General features: G+C 43.5%; 1 protein-coding gene across 6 annotated transcripts in view; it reads left to right on the top strand.

Moving 5' to 3' along the window:
* EFL1 (elongation factor like GTPase 1) overlaps nucleotides 1-18,296 on the top strand; it is a 103,516-nt gene that overhangs the window by 6,652 nt on the left and 78,568 nt on the right. For 5 of the 6 annotated variants that reach the window (XR_012127162.1, XM_073227136.1, XM_073227135.1 and 2 more), the window contains 4 exons: nucleotides 5,859-5,992; nucleotides 7,148-7,285; nucleotides 8,869-9,083; nucleotides 17,517-17,640. Coding sequence is in view for 5 of the 6 variants with exons in the window: in XM_073227136.1 (XP_073083237.1) it covers nucleotides 5,859-5,992; nucleotides 7,148-7,285; nucleotides 8,869-9,083; nucleotides 17,517-17,640 (611 nt within the window). In the remaining variant the exon portion in view is untranslated. Of the gene's footprint in view, nucleotides 1-5,858; nucleotides 5,993-7,147; nucleotides 7,286-8,868; nucleotides 9,084-17,516; nucleotides 17,641-18,296 lie in introns of those variants that run through there. The other variant, XM_073227138.1, reaches the window with a different exon arrangement.

Below are 18,296 nucleotides of genomic sequence, written 5' to 3'. Positions count from 1 at the left end.
AATATGCATGTAGATAAAGATGTCTGGAAAGGTACATACCAAAATCTTAAGATTAGCTATCTGCAGGAAGTGGATTATGTGAAATGTACACTTTTAAGAGTATTTATTTTTGTATTGTTCGGAAATTTTACACAAAATAAGTATTTTCATAATTAGAAAACAATAATAAAGATAAATTTCATTTCCCTAATGGACTGGCCTGTGGTTCATCCTGCGCTGTGGCGTATCTCTGGGGGCACACAAGGGACATACTGTATGGGGCATGACCACCCCCTTGAGGTCAGTCTTAAAAATAGTTTTGTACCAGAGCAGTTCTGAAGCTCAGAGGTACGTGAATTCCCAGCGTTTAATATTTAAAGTGATGCCTCATTTTTTTAAGACTACATCCTACATTTTAAAGGGTATGTCCTCATTCTGTGATCCAGAGAATGGGTCAATGGCCAGTTTATTTCTTACCTTTCTTTATTTTTGTAGATTTCAAGAGCCTCATAGCTTCCATTTTCCATGCATGTATTAGTCTGTTTTCAGTTGAATATTCCTCTAAGGTCAGTTTTAGTTACTCTCCCTGGATGTTGTCTCCAGTTCTCTTGCCCCCTGTTCTAAACATTTTACAAGGTTTACTTAATGCCATATACTCCCATAACACTGCTAAGTTGACTTTTGTCTTTCTGGTGTAGTTTTGTAGGGGAATGGGTATAGGACCCTGGGAATTGAATGGTCAAGTCTATATTCATTGAACTCATGACCTGTTTCTTACCCACCCCTCTTTGTGCCCCTCCCACAAGGATACCATACATTTATCTGGTCATTTCAAGAGTTAAGAAATACTCCCAACAATACACATTCTATAAAAAGGCCTAAGGGGTTGTAATATCTTGGAGTCTGGTAGCCTAGAATGCAGATAGAGATGAAAGAAATGCATTCAAATAGGCTGAGGAGTCTGACATTCGTGGATGCACCGGTCTCAGGCTGTCCTGTCATCCCTGCTCTGTGGCAGTTCTGTGCACCTGTGAGTGAACGCTGCTCTTGGCCGAACTCCTGAAGTTCTCACTCTGATTTGTCTTTAAAATTTTCAAATGAGTTTACAAATTTACATTATAGAAAGTTCAGTATGCTATACAAATACAGTTAAACACAAGAATGAAAAATTACTCCTTGTTTAACCACTAGTTATTTTGTTCTCAGTTCTTACATTTAATCGAGCCACAATTGCATGTGTGTTTTGCACATAAGCTGTGAGATAGGTATCTAACTTATGTCCCCCCAAGTAGGTAACTAACTAACTCCAGCCTCAGTTAGACATGATGATTAAGTACTGTGTTATAGCTGTCGATGCAGTGTCGAGGCCCACACGTCTGACATGAGTGAGGCCATCTGGGGGGACTCTTAGGGCTAGAGAGTGGGTTTTGCTGCCCTTGAGACACACCTCCCTGGATGGGGGTGAGTGCCATCAGCTCCGGCTGATTGGTGCCCTATAGGAATCGGTTTTTTCAAGAAAAGTTGACATCAAGATTTTTGGTAGGATTTTCCAGTTTTTAAAATATTGAGAGCTTATTTAAAAATTATAACATGGTAGAACACAGTGCAGTGGGGTTTAACTTAGGGGCATTCAGGCATGTGGGACAGCCATCATCCAGTCAGTGGAACACGCAGGGCTCACCCAGGCGGTAGCCGCGGGCAGCTCGGACGTGCCCCCGATGCTGAGACCAAGGACACGGCGGGGCTTTCTGCAAAGACGTCCAAACGCAAGTTCATTTCTTTGTGAGCAGCTCAGCCGGGCTGAGTGGCTGGTTCTGCTCCGGTGGGGAACTTGCACCCACGTTGGTCTCGGCCCTGTGGCTCTGCCCCCAGTCCCCCCAGACTGACCCGCGCTGACGCTGACTCAGGCCATCCAGGCTCACACAAGGCCCGCACGCGTCAGGAAGTCTTCTTTCTTCCTGAGAGGGAGTGGCTTCCCTCTCCTTCCGGATATGTGAACATTGACCCACGGTTCTGATCATCGTCCTTTTCCTTTGGGACCTAGGGCAGGAGCGAGTTTCCCTGTCCCTTGTTGGACTAAAGGTCAGATATTTTCCTCACGATAATGGTGCTTTACCTGCTGAGGCATCAGCTGACGCCAGGCCCTACGGCGGGTGCGTCGCGGTGCCCCTCCGAGCTGGGTGCCTCCTGGGCGTGCTCTTGCACGTCTTCACAGCCGCTCTCTGGGGTGGGTACTGTCGTGTTCCGTATGTGCACGGAGGAGCATGCGCGGCTCAGACACTTTGCCCAGGACGGTAGTTTGTATGTAGTTAGCATGTAGTTACATTTCCAGCCTGTTCGGTTAGACCAGGATTATCCTGGAGGTCAGTCCGTCTAGGACGTGATTGATTTCCCCCCCCCCCATCCACCAGGGATGGCTGGGACTCCTTAGGGACATCTCGTGGCCAGCATTACCCACATCCCTGATCTCCTTGCCACCGGATGTGACCTTTCTAGTCATCTCTGACCCATGTTTCAGATTCTAACACCCTCCCTCAACTTCCCCTATTCCCTTTCTTCCCAAAACTTATCCGCAGACATTCCAAACATCCCTGTATTCCCAGTGTCCTGACTGTTTCCGAGGACGCTGCCTTTCTTGAACTTGAGGCGAATGCCACCCGTTCGTGCCTGCTTCATCTTCTCCCGGGTTGGGGCATGGTGTTCCATCCTCCTGGTGTCCTGGTTCTGGCTCAAAGCTTAATTCTTCCACCCTTGTTTTAAAGCTCCATCTCTTTTGACACTCACAGTGTCCAGTTATTCCCCTCAGCTGTCAGCTCCTGGCCACAGTCCCTGTTCAGTAGGACTTTGGCACCTGGCTCCTAATTTCCCTTCTTACCCGTACCCACTGAGGTCGCTTTTACCACCCTGAGAGTGACTGTCTCACAGCCGAGTGCTTTGATCTCTGCTCCACCCCACTGTCCTGGCTGCCTTCTGGATCTTAGAGTCACTGGGACCTGTCCCCTTGGACATTTCCAGTTTAAACCCTCCCTTTGCACAGTGTCCCAGCTCCCTCCCCTTGTACGGAGGACCCACTCTGACCTTGTAAAGCCCCTCAGTCTCGTGTGCCCCTCAGCGTCCTCCATTCATCCCCGTGTAGAGCCCAGATGTGTCGTGTCACTGGCAGTGTGCTCGGTCCTCAGTCTCTGTTTCCTTGACCTTCTGACATGCTCCTCCCGGGAAAGCTCTGGTCCTCCGTAGGCCGACTGTCTGCTTCGCCTTCATGTGCCTGAGCGGGTCTGGCTTCCCCTCGGGACGGCTGGCAGGCCTCTCGAGCTCCTTGCTTGGGTGACGCTCAGTGCCTTCCAACGGCATTTGCCCACCCCTCATCCCCTCCCCTCAGCCTCAGTAGAAATCTTTACCTTCTGTTTCACAGGAAATGGAAGAATTCTCTCAACTGCTTGCCACCACCCCTCAAAACCTAATGGTATTAGTATCTTTGCTTGCCTCCTGTCATTGTGAAAGGCCTGTGCTCTGGACTTCTCCCCTATTTTCTCTCCTGTTTCTTCAGTCTCTCCCTTCCCTTTGTCCTAATGTGCCTAACCATCAGTTTTTAAGCACGCTCAGGTCTGTCTTTAAGGTATATAAATGTGTCTCCCTCTTTTAGTTCCACGTCCCCCTGCAGGACTTAGACAAAGGCACGCTGCTGTCACTCCTTCAGTTCTGACAGTAGGACCTACTCCTTACAGTGATGGCACATGTTAGGTAATGTGAAATTGTGGGAAAGATAGAGGTCCTTGATCTCTGAGTTCCCCGCCAGGGTGGAGTAAGCATCCAGAGATTCCAGGCAGCTTGCAAAGCCTCGGAACCCTTATATGGGTTCCAAGAAGCGAACATCAGCCTGTGCTTTACTCTAGGGTTTCTTATTCTGGTGCTGGTTCTTACATCCTTCCAAGCAAAAATGCTAGTGAGTCGAAGAATCGAGAACGTGGCCTTGGAACTACTCGGTCCACTACCTGAGCAGCAGGATTTCGAAGGTGGAGACGTTCTCAGTGAGTCTGAGTTCAGGGCGCGGCCACAGATGGGGTGGCGGGTATAGACTGGCATCTAGACCACGGAGAGAAGCCAAAGGGAGTGGGGTGAAGCTTGGTCACAGCAGCCCGCACGTGGTCCGGCCTGTCTGTGGAGGAAGCTCTGGGAGGCCTCTGGATGGGTTCATGTAGTGAGAAAATGTGTCTGCTGTTCAGTTGTTTCTAGATCATAGATCACTGCTCCCTCACTCTTATGTGAACCTCCTCAAAACACACACACACACACACACACACACACACACACACACACTCTCTCTCTCTCTCTCTCTCTCTCTCTCTCTCTCTCTCTATACATCTCTTCCTTTTAGCTCCACGTACCCCTGCAGGGACTTAGACAAAGGCATACTAATGCCTGTATTTCTGATATTTTTGTTCTTAGATCTCATCTTCTAATACACTGTAACATAAAAGATACTTGTATGAACTCAGATCTTCATCCATAACTTGAGTGTTTCTCTTTGTTTTAAGGAAAATTCTCACCAACCTTCTGTGTGCTTTAGTGAACGTCTCCAGTGTTTTGAAAGTCAGACGTGATCTGTCACATGAAGTCAGGCTGTTCCCAGGGGAGATGTTTGGGGTTGCGGTGACGGCTCTGCACCTTCACCGAAACAACTTTTGTGGCACTTTGAACCCGAAGGCTCTGTGGGCAAGGGAGAGACTCCTCTCATAGTGCCCTGTCACCAAGTTACCTCTTAGAATTAACTTGAGGTCTTCCAACTTTATTTTTTCCCAGTTACCTGCAACAACAACAAAAAAGCTGGGTTGGTTCTCAGCTTATTAGGTCAGTCCCCTGAAATGAAGATACGTAACTGGAATGCCCAGGAAATACAGCAATAAGGCTATAGCAGGAACTAGTCTAATTCACCGCTTCAGGACTGTTCCAAATTGGGAAGGTCATTTATTAGCAAGTTATATTCTGGGGAAAATGCTATGAATGGCCCATAAATCATAACAGTCAGCCCTGTGGTTGTTAGGCATTCAAATAACTATTTTGCCTTTAAAAGGGAGTTACATCAAGTTTAGTAGCAAATGAGTATAGAATTCTAATGAATTGCTGTTTCTTTGCACTGTTCACTCAGCTATGTTGTATTGTTACATCTCTGTAAGCCAGGGTGGCCAGTTCTCACTTGCCTGGGCCTGATACAGGGGCGAACGGATGTGGGCCTGACAGGGATGCTGGGTCGGGAGACCTTCAGAGCAGGAGCAGCACAGGTCAGCAGGGTCATCGCCCTGCTGCAAGCTTGATACTTTCGTCATAAAGGTCACGGGAGATAATACATGAGAGCACGTGTCACGCTGCCTGGCATATACTAAGTGCCCCTCCGAGTGCTGGAGAATCGAGTCTGAAGCTTGGCTGAGCTGATGTACATGCTGCTCTTTGAGAAGTGATGGGGGTAGTTGGCCAGCTTCTTTGTGTCTTCAAATTGGTTATTTCCTGCTGGGTCCCTTTGAACAGCGTTCACTCAGTCTCAACGCCCTCATCTGTGAAATGGATCTGGTGGTGGTCACTTCGCACATGCGTTGTGAGGACCTGGCAGTGCGAGGTTGGCGTGTCGCGAGTGCCTGGCTCACGGCGCCCTGAGGAAGAGGTGACGACTGGAATAATGACGTCCTTCAACATTTTTTTATAGATGCCACTGGAAATCGAGTTCCATCAGTGGGAATTCCTAAATTGGAGTGCTGCTGTTGACTGAGCCTTTGGCTTCTTAGCTTTATTCAGTCATTGCATAGATGCTTTCTCATTCTAGAATTTGTGATGAAGAGTATTGCCCCCTATGCACTGAAAATGTCTGCTTTCCACCTTGATTTCAGGTAGCGAGGAGTACCTGGTCAATCTGATAGACTCTCCGGGACATGTGGATTTCTCCTCGGAAGTGTCCACGGCTGTTCGCATTTGTGACGGCTGCATCATCGTGGTGGATGCCGTGGAAGGGGTCTGTCCACAGGTAGAGGACCGTAATGTGGAAACACTAACTGAAGTCCAGCGACAGTCAGAAAGTTGGTTTCGTATCTCATTCGGCAGCGTCCCGGTCTGTGCTGGAGTTCTCGCCCGAGTTTGGAAGGGGTCTTGGAGAGGAGGACTTGAGCTTCAGGGCAGTGTTTGTGGACCCCTCCTAGGGAGGAGCTCAGCAGAAGTGGGAGCTGTTGACTTTGGGCAGGATCTGGAGGTTTGAATGCCCGTGGAGTAGGTTTCTGGTAGTGAGAGGCTTGCAGTGGGCAGCGAGCTGCCGAGCTGGTCCCCCCGGGGAAGAGCCCTCCTCCTCTGCCGCCTCCTCGGCCACCGTCATGCCTCGGCCGCCTGTGCACACTCCTCTCCCGGCTCGTCCTTCCACACCGTTCGTCTGGTGTGTGTCATCTTTTTCACCAAAGTTCAAAAAGTTCACCTCTAGGAAGAGGGTGAGCAGATAGCTGTGGGGCAGGCTGGAGCTCAGAGAGGCTCTCTAAGCTCAGTTCTTGTAAACAATTTTTTTGAGACTATTTTATTTAAAAAATGTCACTTTTTTATTCTTATTAATACACTCTGTTTGTTTTAATGTTTTTAAAAATGAGTAAAACGTTTAAATTACTCAGGAAGTTTGCTAATTTCAGGAAGATAATGCCATAATTATCCTGCCGGTCCCCCTCTTGATTCCCCCCGAGGGCAGTGTCAGTCTCGTAGTGTCTTAGGTATCCTGACAGGGTCTGAAAACAGCGCACCTGGCTTCAGCACGGACGATAGTGGTTAACTCGGAGACGGGAGGGTGAGCGGAAAGGTGGCCCCGGGGGCTCCTGGCGGCATGTCCTGTTTTCTGGCTTGTGTGTTGGAAACAAGTTTGTTTCTAACTGAGTGTGTGTGTAATTCTGCCCAACTCTTCACTAACTTCCTCACAGTTTCATTTATCCTTGAGTAAACTGTCAGTTCCCTAGAGGCAGGATGATTCTTGTCTGTAATTCTTTGCCCCTGTTACGCACTTTGTGGCTGTCAGGCGGGCACCTGTGCCTGCTGGCATCACCTGAGCTGTGGTAAGGGGTGTGGGAGTGAGCTGTCACTAATCAGGCTTCTCTGATATGCTTTAATTGTTCAGCTCATGACTTTACACTTTCTTTTCTGTTCTCATCAGACACAGGCAGTTCTGCGGCAGGCCTGGCTCGAAAACATCCGTCCAGTTTTAGTGATTAATAAGATAGATCGCTTGATAGTGGAACTGAAATTCACCCCACAGGAAGCCTATTCTCACCTCAAGAATATTTTGGAACAGGTATTTTACCCTTTACTCCAGAATTTTAAAAATTGGGGTTCAAAGAAGAGTGTGAAGAAGTTAAGTATGAGGCATTGCTACAGAAAATTCACCTATTCAGAACCTTTCTGCTGAGAGTCCTATGTGTTGGAATTGTCATACCACAACAGATACGACAGGCATCTTAGGGTCCCCTCCATCTTCTAGAATCATCCTTGTATAAAGAGCTTAGGTGACAGGTTTTAACACTCCCTTGTTTAAAACCTTGTAGTTTTGTTCCAAAGTGAAGCAATAAGGCACTTGGTTTTCAGTACCTGTCTTTAGATAAAATTCCACCTAAGTGTCCATTCATTTATTTATTCAACAAAGTATTTGCATGGCTACATAATGAATGGATTCTTGGATGTCCATTGTGTGCTAGGGTCATGAATAAAAAGACAGACCAGAGTCCTTATTTTCAAAGATGTTAGTGTGGTAGGAGAGACAAATGGTTAAAAGAGACATTTGGAAGACAGTGAGCTACGCCCTGCCCATGACTTGAGAGCACAAGGGAGGCCACGTCACCCAGGCTGGGCTGGTAGGGAGAGCCAGGGAGGAGAAGTCCAGCAGCAGAAACCTTGGAGTGGAAGGAAGCTAGTGTTTGCCGGGTGGGAATCATGGCCAGGTCATTCAAGTGGAAAGGGGGAAGACACATACAAGTCATGAAAGCAGGACAAAGTACGCTATGTGTCCTTCAGAGAACAGGAAATGTTTGTTGTTGCTGAAGAACGAGGTCGTGCTAAGCAGCGACGAGAGGCGGGAGTAGAAGGGATACAGGGCTTGGATTATGTGAACCTCATATGCCGTGCATGCAGGCCTGACCTGTCATCTTGAAGACAGTGGAGCACCAGTGATGAGACCAACTGGAGAATATTTATTCACTAAGGGGAGGAAATGGTAAAGGCAGTGCAGTGTCAAAGGTGGAGCACCGGATGTAGTGCCCTTCAGAGACAGACCAGTGGGCGTGGGTAAAATGCCCTGCCCTGCAGGGGAAGGAGAAGACCCAGCAGTGTCTGCAGATACAAATGGCTTACAGGTTGGAGCATGGGGAGCTTGCACGATATCTGAAGAGTAGGTTCCATTTTCTCTCAGAGTTAGGAAATAAGAACACTTACCTGGGATTGAAAATAGTTGGGGGTTAGGGGCTGGGAGGAGGGCCCGAGGCAAGTGCTGAGAAGTTCCAACAGCTGATGTGCCGAGTGGCAAGGGAAGTTGATCAAGGTTACGAACTAGGATTTCCGGGGTTGGAAGCCATGAATTCCTAGTGACACCGGGCCCTCGTAGTGGAAAACAAGTTAAAGATGTGGCAAGTTAATGTTTGCTTTAAATTAATGATCACAAATGGCCTTCCAAAAGCTTTATAGTTTAGTTTTGCTGGGTTTAGAAAGAATGGATTGACAACCTGTAAGTTAATTACTGTTATAAATGCCAACCCCCTATGTGTGACCTTAATATGAGCCCAAACTGACTGCTGATTCTGGGCTTAATGAGGGTTGGGCAGTGTCTCCCATCATGTCTGTGCTGAGCATCTGAATGACAGTCTACCATCTCACCATCTCTCCTAGATTAACGCACTCACAGGAACTCTTTTTACTTCTAAAGTCCTAGAAGAAAGAGCAGAGAGGGAGACTGAATCCCAGGTGAATCCAAATGCCGAGCAGGGAGAGCAAGTGTACGACTGGAGTGCTGGCCTAGAGGGGACGGACGATTCCCACCTCTACTTCTCTCCAGATCAGGGAAATGTGGTGTTTACGAGTGCCATAGACGGCTGGGGCTTTGGGTAAGTCTGTTTGAGTCTAATTAAATCTCTGTGGATTTCATATCCAGTTGATATTTTTAATTAAGTTTTTTATTTTGAGATAATTGTCAGTTCACATACAATTCTAAGATGGAATAGAGAGCATTTGCTTGTAAACTTCACCCAGGATCCCCCAGCAGTAACGTCTTGTAGAATTATAATGCAATATATCACAGCGGATGTGACGTTGATATAGGTCCATCACCAGAGACCTTATGTTGCCCTAATACGGCCACACCTACTTCCTTCCCACCCCCAACCCTCCTTAACCCCTGGCAGCAACTAACTGTTCTCCGTTTCTGATTTGTTATTTCAAGAATGTTAGAGAAGTGGAATCAAACAGGGTGTAACCTTTTCTGGACTAGCCTTTCTCATCCAGCATAGTTCTTTAGAGACGTAATCTAAGTTACATGCATTAGTAGTTGTTTCCTTTTTATTGCTTAGTAGTAGTCCATGGTGTGGATGTACCACAGTTTATTCACCCATTGAAGGACCTCTGGGTTTTTCCAGTTTTTGGTTATTATGAGTAAAGCTGCTATAAACATTCATATATATGTTTTCATGTGAATGTATTTTCATTTCTCTGGGATAAATGCCTGGGAGTACCTTTGCTGTATTATATGGTAGTTGTAATTTTAGTTTTTGAAGAAACTGTCCAGCTGTTTTCCAGAGCAGATACCATTTTACATCACTACCAGCAATGTATGAGGCTCCAGTTTCTCCACCTCTTCACCATCATTTGGTGGTGTCACTGTTTATTTTTATTTTTATTTTTTTAGTCATTCTGATGGGTTTGTACTAGTAGGTTATTGTGATTTAAATTTGCACTTTCCTAACTGCTAGTGATGTTGAACATATTTTCGTGTTTTGATTTGTCATCTGTGTGTCCTTGGCTGATGTGTCTTTTCATATCCTTTGTTTTCTTTTTAAATTGAGATATAAGTGGCATTAGTTGAAGTGTACACCATACGGATTTGATATTTGTGTTTATATATACATATTACGAAATGATCACCATGGTATGTCTAATTAACATGTGTCACCTTACATAGTTACAAAGAAACCTTTTTTTCTTATGATGAGGACTTCTAAGATTTACTCTTAGCGACTTTCAAATATACAGCACAGCTTTAACTGTAGTCTCCATGCTGACGTCACATCCCCGTGACTGACTTATTTTATAACCGGAAGTCTGTACTTTCTGACCACCTTCCTCCATCTTGCCCCCTCTGTACCCACCTGTGGCACCAGTCTGTTCTCTGTGTCTCTGAGCTGGTTTGTTTGGGTTTTTTTTTCAGATTCCACATATAATCGAGATTATACGGTATTTGTCTTTGTCTGACTTACTCTCAGTGTAATACCCTCCAGATCTATCCATGTTGCTACAAATAACAAGATTTCATTCTCTTTTTTTATGTCTGAATAGTAATTCTATTACACACACACACACACACACACACACACACACACACACACACACACACCATCTTCTTTATCAGTCCATCTGTCAGTGGACACAGGCCATTTCCATATCCTCGCTATTGTAAATAATGCAGCAGTGAACATGGGAGCACATACATCTTTTCAAATTAGTGTTTTTGTTTTTTTTTCAATAAATAACCCAGAGGTAGATTTGCTGGATCATATGGTAGTTCTGTCTTTAATTTTTTGAGGAAGCTCCATACTGCTTTCAGTAGTGACTGCTCCATATATTCCCGTCAGCAGTGTGGGAGAGTTTTCTTTTCTCCACTTTCTCACCAACACTTGTATTTTTTTTGGTAATAGCCATTCTGACATCTGTGATGTGGTATCTCATTGTGGTTTTGATTTGTGTTTCCCTGTTGATTAGTGATGTGGAGCATCTTTTCCTGCATCGGTTGGCCATCTGTATGTCTTCCTTGGGAAATGTTCAGGTCCTCTGCCCATTTTTAAATTGGATTATTTTTTTTTCTGTTGAGCTGTATGATTTCTTTATCTATTTTGGGTATTAACCCCTTATCAGAAACATGATATGCAAATATTTTCTCACATTCAATAGATTGCCTTTTCATTTTGTTGATTATCTTCTTTGCTATGTAGTCCTTTGTCCATTTTCTAATTGTATTGTTTCTTTTTTTACTGTTGAGTTTTAAGAGTTCTTTATATATTCTGTATACTAGTCCTTTGTCTCCTAGGTGCTTTGTAAATATTTTCTCCTAGTCTGTAGTTTGGCTTTTCATCCTCTTAACAGTGTCTTTCACAGAGCAAGGTTTTTTATTTGGGTGCAAGTTCATTTTATCAATTTTTTCCTTTTATGAATTAGGTTTTTTGAGTGCAATTTGAGAAGTCTTCCTAGTCCTAGAACCTGAAGGTTTTCTCAAAGTTTCATAGTTTCACTTTTTACATTTACATGTGTGGTCCATTTCGAGTTAATTTTCTGTATGAGATGTGAAAACTGGGTCAAGGTTTTTTTGTTTTGTTTCACTATTGGTGTGCAGTTACCCAGCACCATTTATTGACAAGGCTGTATCGCCTGTATTGGCTTTTTGCACCTTTGTCAGAATCATCTGGGCATGTTCACATGGGTCTCTTTCATTGATCTGTGTGTCTGTCTGTCCACCAGTACCACAGAGCTTTCATTACTGTAAGTGTTTAAGTCTTGAAGTCAGATAGTTTACATCTACATTCTTCTGTTTCAAATTTGTTTTAACTGTTTAAGAGTTTATGCTTTTCCATATATGTTTTATGATAATCTTTGTCAGTAGCTGCAAAAAATTTTGCCAGGATTTTAATGGAAAATACATGGGAAACTTGTATATCAGTTTGAAGAGACTTGGCTTCTTTACTATGTTGAGTAAATATTTCTTCATTTACTATGTTCAGTAAATGTTACTATGTTGAATACTACATGTTTATTTTATTTTGATTGTCTTTGATTTCCTTCATCAGCATTTTGTAGTTTTCAACATGTAAGTCCTGTACATATTGTATTAGATGTGCACCTAATTTATCTTTTTTTTTGAGCACTTATAAATGGTGCTGTATTTTAAATTTTGGTGTTCAGATATTCATTCATTCCTACTACATAGAAATAAAATTAATTGATTTTTTGTATGTTGATCTTGTATATGGTGACCTTCCTAAACTCACTTAGTAGCTCTAAGAGCTCTGTAGATTCCTTGGTATTTTCTACAAGACAGTTAGGTCATCTGCAAATAGGGACTGTTTTATTTCTTCCTTTCCTGTGGCATTTTCTTTTCTTGCCTTATTGCACTGGCAAGAACTTACAGCACTATTTGATGAAAGAGTAGGGAGGGTGGACATGCTTGCCTCATTCTCAGTTTTAAGGAGAAAGCATTCAGTTTTTCACCATTAGGTATAATGTTGACTGGAGGTTGTTTTTAAATGTTTTTGTCAAGTTGAGGAAGTTCCTTTTTATTCCTTTTTTTCTGAGAGTCATTATTATAAATGGGTGTTAAATTTTGTCAAATGTTTTTTCTCGATCAATTAATATGATTTTTTAACTTGTTAAAATAGTGGTTTAGATTGATTTTTGAATATTGAACCAATCTTGCATCTCCTTATAGATTTTATATACAACTGATTTTTTTAAAACTTTATTTTTTAGATAAATTCAAAATTCAAAAGGTATAAAAATGCATGCCATGAAAAGTCTCCCACACCCTCTCTCAGCTTTTCATTTCATTTTTCCACAGGAAATGGTGTGTCCTGGCAGTTTTTTGTGTAACCTCTGCAGGGTATTTATGTATATATGAGCAAATACATTTATATCAACTTTTGTTATCTATACTAGCAGTTATTATCTGAGGCTCAACGACTTTGAACAATTTGTTTACCATGACTTAGTCACTAAGTGGCAGAGCTTACACTGAGTTTAAAGTCGGCCTGACACTGAAGTTCATGCTTTCTTACCATGGTGCCTCTGTGGGATCTTCATGTGGAATATAGGGGCCCTGTTTCTTCTAATTGCCCTCCTGGAAATGTATATGATGGGGCCATGTAAAAGTGACATTAGGTTTTGGAGTGTGCTAGGCAGTAAATCACATTTCTTAACCACAGCCACTATTGACTTGTGGAATTAGAAAATTCAAATGTAATTAAAGGATTATTGAGAAAAATGTCTTCAGCTTGCATCAACATTTATGGGACTATAATGAAATTAACTTCAGTTATGGGCTTAATCTTGCATATAAATTTGCAGGAATAAGAAAAATAGAAATAATGTGCCAGATGAAAACAAAGGCTACTTATGAAACATGTCAGTAAGACCTGGAAATCGGAAGAAGAAAGAATCAGAAATTGATGGGGGTGCACTGCCTGGGAGGGGCCTGGCCCTTCCTGGCTCTTGTCCTGTTGGCAGGAGCGTGCTCTTTGACTTCCTTTTGACTGAACACGCTTTGCCTTGGGCAGTATAATACATCATAGTACCGTAATTTTTCTGTGTTAGTTTGTGATCAGGTATGGATACCTTAGTCCACTCGGTGCCTATAAAGGTCATACCAGAATTGAATGAATTTAGATAATGGATATATAAAGAAAATGGAAATCACAAACCTGCTAAAGACTGGTACCTTTAATATGTAGTCGATGAGTTGTCCTTATCACCTTTCTGGGCCTCAGTTTCCTCTTCTGAAAAACAAGAATATTAGGCTAAGATAATTTCCAAGAGTTTCTTTGAGCTGAAGAAGTATAGTAATTCAGTCAGACCTGTTGATTTCCTAATTTGTAAGCATTTTCCTAGTGAGCCACAAGGTGGGGGGCTTGTCCTTTTTCTTGGAGTGATTTTCATAAATAATTTAATGTTTTATGGGAGTTTTAGTCTAAGTCCCATCAGTTGGGGGAAGTTTATTGTGGAAGGAGAAGGAATGGAGAGAGGCTTAAACAGAATAAGGGCAACTTCTGTGTCTCTCACAATTCGGACATTTTTACATGTTTTGTGTCAGGGAATGAATTCCCCTGTATTAGACACGGCTGTAATTAGAGATCTGCTAGTGCCTGTTCTCAACAGATGGATGTGTTAAGTTACGGGAAAATGGTGGAAATGGAAGCACTGGAGACCCTCTCCTGCCAATTTTCCTTTAAAATGTCAGTGAGTAGGAAAAACTTGGCAACTTAATGTGTCAAAAAAGGTAGGAATTGAGCACTGTTTTAGAATTTGGAAGCTGGTTTATGAAATCTCATTCAGTGGGATGGGATTGAGAAGTGTGACCAGGGGCTGTACATGGGGTACGGGCTGCGTCCGCTCATAGGTGGGGGTAACCCAGGAGAGTCTGCTCTGGACGTGCAGCAGCCGCACGTTGACCTGGGTAGCTGGCAGCAGGAACCTAGGTCCTTTTGCAGGGAAGCAGAGCTGAGGCCCAGCCCTGTAAAGCAGGGATAGGAAAGAAGAGACAGCGAGAGGCCCTGCCTGATAGATTTATTTGTGTGTACCCGCCAGTGTCCCAGAGTCCCGCAGCTGATAACGTTCCCCTGGGGGGGCATGGGCGCCTGAGGGTGTGTGGCCTGGTCACTTCACACGAGACCAGGCCAAAGGCAACAGGTCCGTGAAGTCTTGGAAAACATGTTCTGCAGAATCTTGTTCGAAGTTTCTGTAGAAGAAATTAATTAAGATAGAATTCAAGAGTGGAGAAGTGTGGTAGAAACTGTTCTAAAATTATAGCTAATGACAGATCAATGACTAAGAGCGCTGAGCAATGCTGGGGAAGTGTGGATGTTGATGAGCAAATGTTTACAGGATTGAAATGAAAAGGATAAAAAATAAGATTTTGAGAGATCTGTATGTGTAAATATGATGGGCTAAGGGTGGCCTAAGCAAGTGGGTGAGTTTCTTACTATCATTTATGATTTTGAGAGAGATTTTAGGGTGTGTGTGAGAATTTTTATGTTTGCCACTTTTTGAATTAAAACCAGGAAATTTATCTGAGAATCTGTTGTAAAAAATAAAAGGGAATATAGCAGTGTAGGTAGCATAAATCAACATTTAAAAAGAATCCTAGAAATATAAACAGAAATCATACTAGAAATCCATCGGATCAGAACAGTTATGACAGTAAATATATGAAATCCCCCAGTTGAGATAGTTTTTTTTTAAAGAAGGAAACTTCATTAAAAATATCCAGAGGTTTGCTACATGAAATAGATAAATATAAAGCAAATGGACAGAGGCTAAACATCAAGGTTTGGCTCAATATGTCATTCAAATGTGAACAGAAAGGGGGTTTGGCAATATTAATGATAAAGCAGAATTTATGGCCAGTGTATTATGGCAGAAGGGTAACTGATACATTCCTGTAGTGAAGAGATTAACTGGATGTGTCAACTATCATAACAAAGTACATGAGACAAAACAGAAGCAGAAATCTACAGGCGTATGGGTGGGGCAGATTTTATCATATCACGTTTGGTAACAGGTGAATTAGACAGAAACGTGACCCATATGAATAGTGTAATAACTAAAGTCAGGATTTAAGTGTCAATAAAGGATATAAAAAAATTGGTTGTGTATCAAGCAGAAACACAGTGCAAGTTCAAAAAATATGAAAATATTGAAAGTTTGATGTGCTAATCACTTAGTCATCATCTGTAGTTTTGACCATCCAAGAACAGACCCAAGTTGCCAAGGTGAGGGTCAGTGTCAGCTTGATCGCGGAGGCCCCAGCAAGCGTCGCTGTGAAGCACAGAGCGCCCTGGTGAAGTGAGCTGGGGAACTCAGGCCGCAGCAGCTGCTTCCTCTTGGCGGCCTCCTGTGGGTCCTGGCGTGGGGCTGCGCGTCTGCGCAGAGGACTGCAGCCCACCTGGCGAGACTGGGTGGTGACCGTGGAAAGCTGCAGGGAGAGAAGGGTCTGGAAGGAAGGTTCTGTGGCCTGCTCTCAGTGTGCTTGACCACAGGAATCTAGGGAGGAGGCCTGGCCCTGGGCCCTGAGCCCTGGGGAGGCTGCAAGCCAGAGCCTGTTTGATTTTGAGGCATAGGCCCTCCGCCTGATGAAGGCCAGCCACTGACCTTCTCCCCACTTGCGGGGTTGTGACTGAAATGGAAGAGAGCTGCGTGCTCCTCCGGCCCCACGCACGAGGGAAGCCCTAGTCTGTGCAGTGAGGTAAGGATTCATGGGGAGAAGAAGGGTTCCTCCTGCAGGAAGACCAAAAAAACTATAAATTAATAATATAGTAATAACAGCATAGTTTATGCATATGACTTATTTATACATAATGAATATAAATAAAATAGAATAGAAGCTAACATTTGGAAAATTAAAACCTCAACTAAATAAATAACTGTTGAATCAAATGGGAAATAAAGTTTACAAGCACTAATTACTTTAGAAGTAATGTACCCTTGAGGCCAACTGCAGAATGTCAGCAGCCTGTAACTGTTTAATTCGAATTGTGTTTCTTGGCTGGGTATTTTCTTCTCTTTGGCCCTCGGAGAGAGGACACTGGGTATTCAGCAGTTTCTGCAGTGTCTGCTTTTGCTAGTTAGCTGCTGCCCGATGCTCTTCACTCCTGGTTCTGGCCGTCATTGTCAGCTTCCACTCCTCCAGCTTCTTACCGCCCCTACCAGGCTTCCATTATCATGAGAATATCAGTGAATTGGACTCTGTGATGTTAACCCCTGGATTCTAGCGATGCAACAGTTGCTGACTGACATTAGGAATTGTCTAGAATGTTAGCTTGGATGCCTTCTGCAGTGGAGAAAAGAGCAGGCATTCTTTAAGATGCTGGTACTTTTAAGAATTGGACTCAAACTTTAAATATATACTGTTCCTGCAGAAAAGTTATTGTCCAGGGCCCTTATGCAGACGGTGCAGGGACTGCGAACAGAACCCTTGTGGTCAAGTGGCTGCTCTCACGTGGCTGGGGTTTGCTATGGAGCAGACCTGCTGCTAACTGGTTTCTCTAAGGGTCAAGAGAGTTTAGTACCTGGGTGTATGTTTCCTTTTTAATCCAGAATGCTAAAAAGCCTTTTTGGCAGATTCTGGCTCTAGACTTTGTTTTCTTTGTGCACACAGGCACCTATAGTAGTGAAGGGCTGAAACACAGTTATCGCTGGCATTGTAATGGGCAGCAGGAGCCGGGATGGTCCCTGTGACCTTGTTTTACATGTGCAGAATTTAAAAAAGGAGCTAAAGCATGAATTCTAATTCCTAGGACTGTCAAGAGAGTGGGACAAGGACATTGGCTCTGGAGCCAGGCTGCTTGGGTGTGAGTCCCAACTTCACTTATTACCTGTATAGTATCTCTGTGCTTCATTATTCTCTTCTGTAAAATGGGGTAGATAATTAGCATCTACTTTGTAGGCTCGTTGGAATGATTATGTTTATTAGTACATTGGAAGCACTTGGAACAGTGTAGAAACATTCAAGTTTGGCTATAGTCATACTTACTGTTGTCAACATGAACACTTGCTTTTTCTTCCAGAATTGAGCATTTTGCCAAAATCTACAGTAAAAAAATTGGCATCAGAAAGGAACTTCTTTTGAAAACCTTGTGGGGAGATTATTATATAAATATGAAGGCCAAGAAGATTATGAAGGCCGACCAGGTAATGTGGCATATGCCCCTTCGATTGTTGGTCACATTCTTGTCATGTGAAAACCTGTCCTGTATCACCTTTAATAGATGTAATTTGGCTTTGGTGTATGTGGGTTAATTCATAACAAATTTTTTTACTGAATATATTTTTATTAAATATATTAAATATTTTAAAGCTCATGAGTCTTATATCCAGGTGTTGCTTAAATAGAGTCCTTTGAATATAGGGATCAAAGAACTGTTTTTTTTGTCCTGTTTTATTTTTGAAGGGGAGCAAAAAATCTGATTACTGAGTAGTTGAAGACACATTTTGCATCATGCTTTTGCATTACACCTTCACTGCAAAGAGAAGTGTCTTACGTGTCACTGTGTGGCCCACACTCCATTCCTGGTCTCAGCCAAGACCTCCCGGGGAACACTGGGCAGCGTGCAGTGCTCACGGGGAGGCACACGTGCTCACCTGAACCCTTCCTCCCGGGGAGAGAGTGATGTAGGACTGCTGAGCCACATAGCCTCAAAGGATATTTTTCTTGTTTTTTTTTTTTTTCTGTGTGAAATTCAGGAATTTGGAAATTTATTCTCACTGAAGAGCATATATTCCTTTCAGAAAGTACTCATAAATACAAAGCCACGGGAAAGAAAAACATGAGAAGCCCACTTAGCTAA

The sequence above is a fragment of the Manis javanica genome, chromosome 18 (genome assembly GCF_040802235.1).
Source record: "Manis javanica isolate MJ-LG chromosome 18, MJ_LKY, whole genome shotgun sequence".
In the NCBI taxonomy this organism is placed as follows: Eukaryota; Metazoa; Chordata; class Mammalia; order Pholidota; family Manidae; genus Manis; species Manis javanica.
The sequence above is the reverse complement of the archived record's forward strand: the minus strand, read 5'-3'. Positions and strand labels throughout refer to the sequence as shown.